Source organism: Medicago truncatula, chromosome 5 (assembly GCF_003473485.1).
Source record: "Medicago truncatula cultivar Jemalong A17 chromosome 5, MtrunA17r5.0-ANR, whole genome shotgun sequence".
Taxonomy (NCBI): domain Eukaryota; kingdom Viridiplantae; phylum Streptophyta; class Magnoliopsida; order Fabales; family Fabaceae; genus Medicago; species Medicago truncatula.
In genome coordinates this window covers 29,183,417-29,191,516 of record NC_053046.1, presented here as the reverse complement: position 1 = coordinate 29,191,516, position 8,100 = coordinate 29,183,417, and the positions used below count along the sequence as shown (strand labels likewise).

The window sequence follows — 8,100 nt, the reverse complement described above, 5'->3', positions numbered from 1 at the left end:
AAACAATTATTTTATGATATGACGATTATAGTTGATTACTGCTGTAAAAAAAAAAAATTACACTTACGATCTATATAGATAAAGTTTTAAACTATTTTACCTTTGTTTTACTTTTTTTTTTTTTTCTGATCGTTAAGTTATGCTGAACAGAACAATAAATCCTAAGTAGGTTTATGTATAGATAGATGTCAATCATAAGTTTTTTCGATATTGCATACAACCTAAGATATGTGGAATTCATTGAGACATTATGTTTTATCCTAATCCTTTAAAAAAATTTCTTTCTTTCAGACAAGCAGGATGCTCATGATTAGGACAAGCAGAAGAAGCTGGATGAGTTACGCAGTTATATCTCATATCAGTTTAACGTTGTCGTTGCGTATTTGTGTACTAATTAGATGGAAAAAAAATGTTCAGACAAGAATGTAGTTTGTACACATTGACTGAATTGCACATATTTAATGGATATATGAGATTAATATTTTTTGATAATTTATTCCGACGGATCTGATTATTATTATTATTGTAAGTTTAATGTATTCAAAATTAAGTTAATGCTTACGCTAAATATTCTAGATAAATTTAGTTTGGATGTTACATTTTAGGACATAATCTTTAAAACATTCGTTAGCGAGATTCTCTACAAAATATAGTGATTGTGATGGTTTTTTTGGAAGATGGAAATGGATTATTAGGAGAAAAAAGAGATGGAGTTTGTTTTGTATGAAAGCAAGACAAGACGATAGTGCAGGCAGAGCAAGTGATCCAAGAAGCAAAAGAGGTTGTCGGGTGAGCAGCACAGCATATCATGGTCATGGCCATCTGTATCGTTTTGATTCCTTCAACCAAAGCTGTCGGCGCCGGCCAGAAAGGAAAGAATGAGACTATTAAGTAACAGTTTTTGATAGTGATTGCTTCCCGGACCCCTTCTTTCCTTTTTGCACCAAACACCACCACTAACACTATAATGGGACTATCTCATTTCAATACACCATCCACATCATACTTACTTTTCAGTTTTGTTTTCATATCATATATGTATGTTTGTATTAGAAATTCAAGATCTAGTTGATTTTGTACCAATATGCACTCATAGTTGGATAACACATTAAAACATGATATTTTTATCATCATCATAATAATAGGAACTTACTAAAAAGTAAATAAATCTTGTTAGGGATCGATGGCTTGGGAGATAAAGCTTTAAAGATTGTTTTTCAAGGTTATTTTTGTTGTTGAGATGAAAAGGTGGATATGGGGTCCTCTATAGGAGTGGGATCGTAAATGTTTTATTTTTTATATTATATATATATGAGAAATGAAATTTGAACAACAAAGTTGTCACGAAGTAGTTGTACAGATATCATTTTTCTATATACATACAGGCACCAAACTCCATATCATTTTTTTTTTGTTACAAACTCCATATCATTCAAACCACCGTGAATACACTTTTTTTTCTCTCCTTGGACAAAGTGTCATAATACAACAAAAAACTTACACATAAAACTATCATTCTCTCTAAAATAAAACTATGAAATATAAAGTTTAAATTTGGGTAAGATTTTAGTCTAACAATATCGTGTCAATTGATATGAATATACTTATTTAATAGATTTTTTTTTTACATGGTCTTTAATCGGTTAAAATAGAAATGAATCTCACTGAATTAGGCTACACATAAATAGCATGTGTAATGAAAATGTTGTTAGCATAAGGTCAATTTCAAAATATATATGTTTAAGTCTGATCTATTATCCGTCGTTTGTAATAAAAATGTTGTTAGGATGGATCTTCCAGCCATATATGATATATACTTTGTTACTCAATGCTAGTATAATTCATCCTTATAAAATGACAGTCAAATTATTTTCAAATGGTTAGTTTAATTTATATTAGTTAAAAGAAACATCTCTTGATCCAAAAAAAAAAAAACCACCACCCTGTAATTACAGTCAAGTAAGTATTTGCAAATGGCTAGTTAACAAAGGTTAAAATAAAGCTATATCCCTTGATTCCAAAAAAAAACAAGCAAAAGTTTTGATGCTTATTTTGTCTGCAAAACAAAAGTGTGTATAAGTAACTGTCTCTTTTGTCCCTCTTGGTAGACATATGTACAAATATAACAGGTACTAACTTATTCCCGACCCTAGCTATATAGCTCTCATAAGCATTTAACCTCCCTATTTCCTACCTGTATTTCTCTTCCTTTTTCTACCTAGTACAACTCTTTTGTTCCTTCTTCCTATTTTATTCATTTTTATCACCCAAAGTACCACCATATCATCATTGATCCTACCGTACATCAACGAAAGACACTAATATATTTGTTCTTTTACTACATTGAAATTTTAAACACATTTTCATAAAACCAAGAAGAAGAAGAAGAAGAAGAAGAAAGATGCTTCCTCCTTTAAGAAGATTCTACGGGTTTGAGAGTTGGATGGATAATAAAGAGTTAGAGGAAATCAACTGTGACAAATCAAAATCGGAGAGAAAATCAAAAGAAGCATGCAAGAGTCATAGAGAAGCTGAAAGGAGACGCAGACAAAGAATCAACGCTCATCTCAACACTCTTCGCTCTCTCCTCCCTAACACCACTAAGGTCATCACATTCTTTTGCAAAAATACTACTCATTTCGGTCCTTTTTATAAGAAACAAATGGTATTAACATGTTATTTTATGTGCAGTCCGATAAGGCGTCGTTGCTGGCGGAAGTGGTGCAGCACGTGAAACGGTTGAAGAAGGAAGCTGATGAAATGGCGAATCGTCACAATGATGGAGAGTCTTCTTCTTCGTGCAGCGGAGAACCTGGTTCAGTTAATTCTACAGAGGTAGTTGAGACATGGCCGTTTCCAGGAGAATCAGATGAGGCGACAGTGAGTTATTGCGGCAAAGAGGAAGGAGAACCACGGAGGATGAAAGTGACAGTGTGTTGTGAGGAGCGTCCGGGTCTGAACCATGATCTAACACAAGCAATCCGGTCTGTTTTAGCGAAACCGGTTCGAGCTGAGATGATGACGGTTGGAGGTAGGACAAAGACTGTTGTGGTGGTGGAGTGGCCTAATGGTGAAGGTGGTGATGATGTAAGAGAGGAGAAGGTGGTTGAAGCTTTGGAAAGGGGTTTGAAAGCTGTTATAGAGAATCGGGCTTTTGTGGATTCTGGGATGGGCCCGATTTTGTTGGGCCGAAAACGGGCTCGTGAGGTTGAATGTTCCTTGTTGTTGAGGAATGAGGACTTTTGCTAACACGTAATTAGGTTTGTGTTTTTCTAAGTGCTAGAACTAGAAATATCAAATATGTAGCAGTTAGTTTTTCAAATCAAAGAAAAGAATGTGACAAAGAGACAAGGACTACTGCTAAAGCATAGTATTAGTAGTACTCGCTTATTTCTTATTATATCGGAAATGCTACTTATCGGGATTGAATCCACGCGAATCTCTCACGAGAGGAATATAACATGTATTGAGTCACTAACTTGTATTCCACCAAAGAAAATATCTATTGACTTATAAGAAAATTATTGTGTGAAAATTATAATATATGGAAAATATAGGTGTAACAACTCCCCCTTTCTTAAAAATAATTGTCGTCAAATTTTACGATAAATATATGGAAAATTACAATATTTCTTGAAATGGTTCTTCTTCAAGTGTAATATTTATATATATTATTTATGGTGAAATATCATAGTTCAAAGCTATGAATGTTGGACTTTATTATTTTTTTTAAGAAGCTAAAATGAATTATATACCACACAATTGGCCCTCCTAGTACAAGGTGTACTTAGGAGGAAACATCAAGAGAAACAGAAACAGTAGTGTCAGTGGCCTATATCAAGGATGGTAAATGGACTAAGTTACCAGCCATGATAATTGAAGAGAAGAGAAACAAGTTTCACCTTCAACCACCTAAAGGTTACTGACTTGATCTCGTCCACCACTTGTGTAATAGGACTTTCCATAGAATTAAAGATTCTGTTGTTTCTTTCTTTCCATAATTTCCACGTTGTTGCAAACTAGATAACTTGTAATATCGACTGCTTCGTTTTTGTAACACCACCAATATGACTAAATTGAATAAAATGATCTAACACATTAGCGGGCATGACCGCAGATACACCTACCCACCGATATATATAGTTCCAAACAGAGCCAAATAAATTACAATGTAAAAATAAGTGGGAAGATGATTCCACCTCGCCACATCCTCCTATACAAACTCTTCATCATACAAACCTAGAAAATCAAATTTCATTGGAAAAATCTCATAAAAAATGATAAAATATTGTCATTTTATAACATAAAAGACTAAATCGTTACAAAAAAAAGATAAAGGACGAAAATGTTACCTAAAATTAAGTTAAGGGACTAATTATGTAATTTTGCCAAATTTTAAAGTTACTATCTTCGAGCTCCCCTCTATTGTAGCCGAAAAAGGGTATTATTTTATTTAATTGTAATTTATTTGCTTAAGTTTTTGAAAAGTTTTTTGTCTCTTAATAACTACAATGGTCACCTCCACAAGCCATTATATTCTTTAAAAATAGAATTACAATAAAATAATACACCTCTTTGCACCTCAAACTTTCTATATAAACAAAGGATGCATGTAACTTTATTGCATTCAAAATACAAATAATAAAACAAAAACAAGAAAAGAGAGAAATATGAGTTTCACTGATAAACAGGAGGCTTTAGTCAATAGCTCATATGAGGCATTCAAACAAAACCTTTCTGGTTATAGTGTTTTTTTCTACACTGTGTAAGTTTTATCTCTCGTGAGATTTTTTATTTGTTTTTGTCCTTTATGTTTATTGTCTTTTTAAGAAAGATACAATGTAAATGTAAATTAATTAGCAAAAATATGTTTTATTTTATTTTATTAAAATAGCATATTAGAGAAAGCACCTGCGGCAAAAGGCTTGTTCTCTTTTCTTAAGGACTCAGCTGGAGTACAAGATAGTCCTCAACTCCAAGCTCACGCTGAAAAAGTTTTTGGACTGGTAAGTATAATCTTACATCAATTAATTTTTTTTCCTTTTATTCTTCAGTAATGTCAATGATTTTCTTGACATTAATAATTATGAAATCTTTTTTTCTTTTGGTTACATAATTATGAAAACTTACTTTTATTTTCTTACTTTAAAATTTTAAGTTGATTAACATGATCCATATAATTATATTAAGAGAATTTGCAAGTTAGTTTAAGATTTATTTTAGGTAATGTTACTTCTTATATGCGTATGGCAGTACTTGTGTATCATTATTTATTTAATACGTATATATAATAGGTGTAAAAAAAAAGTTCCATAAAATTTTGGATCCTCATGTTTTATTGTTGCAAATTAAATCTTCCAAGTATCTCAGTCGCTACATGCCTACATCAAATTCTTAACAAACATTTTTAACTTCCATCTATCTCAATCGCCACATCAAACTCTTTACAACCGTTTTTAACTCTAGGAGCCTACATCACCAATCAAAGTTGGCATCAACTATCCCATGAGTTTAACTCGTAAGAACAATGCACATATGGAAGATTTAGAGTTTGAACCTCGAACACCGCAAAAAAAAAAATCAACACCAACTTCAAAAGTTAATGTGGTCAAATAAGGTCTTTCATTCCTAATAATTTATATAGCAGATGCCCACAAATACTTTCATCAAGTTGCTAAGATATTTATTTGGTCTATGTTATACTTTTAATATGTAGCTTAAATCAACATCAACTTAGAGTCATGTTTGCTCTTGTCTTAAAATATTAGATGATTAATGGATGGAGTGCCACAATATTAATTGTTGCAATTTGTGATATCTAGGAGACCCAATTAACATAATTGAGATATAGAAGACAAAAATTCCACAATTGGAAGAAGAGACTTGATTAATATTCGTTAAATATTTTTACTAGTTGGAAAATTGTTCAGTTCAAATTATAAATAGAACCAATACTTTATTTCTTGTGTTTTTTTTTAAGGATACTTCCGTTCTAGTAATAAGAATAATGTTAAATTCGATTAGTATATTTTTTAACAACTTTCCTTGATTAACATAGTTATCAACCTAAAAATATTTTTAACTTTTAAATTATAGGTGCGTGATTCAGCTTCTCAACTTCGAGCAACAGGGGGAGTAGTTTTGGGAGATGCTGCGTTGGGTGCTATCCACATTCAGAAGGGAGTTGTTGATCCTCATTTTGTGGTATGACAACATGTCAAATATTTTTGTAGATGTATTTTAATTTTATTTTTTTGCATCCCCTAATTCAATAATACAAAGATAAATAAGCATATTTCATGCCACTTTTTATATTATGATATGGAAGTAAATATTTCATGCCACTTTTTATTATCTGGAAGTGTGCTCCTCCTCGAGATCTCCGGTTCGATTCTCTCTGGTGTTAATTTGGATGGGCTAATTTAGCTTCTTCAAATAATAATATAAACTCAATGGATTTACTAAAATTCTAAAAAGAATTGTGGATTTTTGTGATTTAGTTGTTTTTGTTCAGTATTATTTACTCTGTTTTATAATTACTTTTATTTTAAATTATAAATAGTTACTGTCTATCAAATTTTATATCTAAAAAATGTTTCAGTCTGTTGTTTTTTCCTTCTTCTTCCGGGAACTACATTTGTTACTTTTTCAAGACTAAAAGCCAATGATCCATATTGAAACAAATATCAATAATTTAATCTATATATTTGTTATGACAAAAAAAATTATTTAAATTTACAATTGACTGTGTTCTGTCAATTAATAAGGAGGTAAAAATAGAAAAATAATACTAAAAATATATTAATAGTTCTTTTATTTGAAAATTAATTAGTTTTCAATAAATACTTTCCATTTGTATTAACATACCTATTTTATAAGTGTTAAATCACTAATCCAAAGTTAATGTTTTTGGTGTCGTACAGGTGGTTAAAGAGGCTTTGCTCAAGACAATAAAAGAAGCAGCAGGAGACAAATGGAGTGAAGAACTTAGCACTGCTTGGGAAGTAGCTTATGATGCACTGGCAACTGAAATTAAAAAAGCAATGAGTTAAACATGTGATGATCTATTATCATAAAAAGATTAATAAATAAAATATGTATTACTAAAACTTGTTAAACAAGTTCCTATAATAAATTATGATAAAAATATTTATGAAATATTGTTACTTTGTTAGTGTTTATGTCGGTGAATCTCTTAGTCAAATCCCTAATAAAACCCAAGTCAAAGAGTACGTGTGTTCTATCACAATGTCTATTATATTAGTGAGGTACACATAAAATTCTAAGGCATTCTTCAATATCACAAAAAATCAAAATTTTTATTTCTTCTGAAGTGGCCAATTGGTCCCATCATAGTAAAAAATTACAGTCATATTAGTAAACACCTTATAATGGTGTCATTTAGTTTAGAAGTTTCGCCAATGTTTTTATGTATGAATCTAGAAATTCCGAGATATGGGGCTATATTATTATACAAAAAATACATCGACACATAAGTGATAACATAATGACATCATCATAAAAAATAAGTGTTTGTGAATTTTTAGTCATGTAAATAAGAAATTAAAAGGACTTTCTGTATATTATGCAAGATAAAGTTTTGATATGGTCTACACTAAAAAAGAATATTTGAAGCAAGCATGGGGTAGCATCCGCATCCAATCCCTTTTGGGTCTTCACTAGTCTGATGTTATTTGTTCTACTTGTGGGGTTATTTGAGTGGATCATATGAGGATCCAATTGTTGGCCGAATTGCGACCCAATCTTCCATTATTTAGTGTCCCAACACCTGCTTTCTTGTAGGTGGATTCATCTGCTTCTACATGCTCTACGTATCTTTCTTCATCTCACAAGACTAGTAATCAATTAATGCACTGCACTATGGATGGAATAACGCCAACATCATGTATCTACTCCTGATTCAACAATGAATGTTGTTGGATGAAGATGTCTTGTTGGGTTGATAACCGCTATGTAGAGGGATTGAGATTTCGTAGTCCGCCACGGGCCGTCTTGAGTCCTTCTCCACCGGAGGGGGTTGGTGTACATGCATGTGCTCCAACGCCAAAGTCAATGAGGGGTTCAAGAGACAGAGTGCGG

General features: G+C 31.8%; 2 protein-coding genes across 2 annotated transcripts; both read left to right on the top strand.

Annotated features, from left to right (window-relative positions):
- Window positions 1-2,103: 2,103 nt before the first annotated feature.
- On the top strand, window positions 2,104-3,429 carry LOC11442521 (transcription factor bHLH30). The gene is made up of 2 exons (XM_003615234.3): window positions 2,104-2,605; window positions 2,692-3,429. The coding sequence occupies exons 1-2, from the start codon at window positions 2,402-2,404 to the stop codon at window positions 3,247-3,249; spliced, it is 762 nt and encodes a 253-aa protein (XP_003615282.1). The 5' UTR covers window positions 2,104-2,401; the 3' UTR covers window positions 3,250-3,429.
- A 1,196-nt stretch (window positions 3,430-4,625) lies between these two features.
- LB6 (leghemoglobin 1-like) lies at window positions 4,626-7,238 on the top strand. The gene is made up of 4 exons (NM_001424918.1): window positions 4,626-4,765; window positions 4,895-5,006; window positions 6,097-6,204; window positions 6,924-7,238. Exons 1-4 carry the CDS (start codon window positions 4,671-4,673, stop codon window positions 7,050-7,052), a joined length of 444 nt encoding a protein of 147 aa, NP_001411847.1. The 5' UTR covers window positions 4,626-4,670; the 3' UTR covers window positions 7,053-7,238.
- The last annotated feature ends 862 nt before the right edge of the window (window positions 7,239-8,100 follow it).

What these genes read in the sequence shown, in the direction of transcription:
- LOC11442521 (XM_003615234.3), top strand. Translation starts at nt 2,402, where the DNA reads ATGCTTCCTCCTTTAAGAAGATTCTACGGGTTTGAGAGTTGGATGGAT. An exon ending in TCCTCCCTAACACCACTAAG is followed by an intron (nt 2,606 to 2,691) that starts GTCATCACATTC and finishes TTTTATGTGCAG; the next exon opens with TCCGATAAGGCGTCGTTGCT.
- LB6 (NM_001424918.1), top strand. Translation starts at nt 4,671, where the DNA reads ATGAGTTTCACTGATAAACAGGAGGCTTTAGTCAATAGCTCATATGAG. An exon ending in AGTGTTTTTTTCTACACTGT is followed by an intron (nt 4,766 to 4,894) that starts GTAAGTTTTATC and finishes TTATTAAAATAG; the next exon opens with CATATTAGAGAAAGCACCTG. An exon ending in CTGAAAAAGTTTTTGGACTG is followed by an intron (nt 5,007 to 6,096) that starts GTAAGTATAATC and finishes TTTAAATTATAG; the next exon opens with GTGCGTGATTCAGCTTCTCA.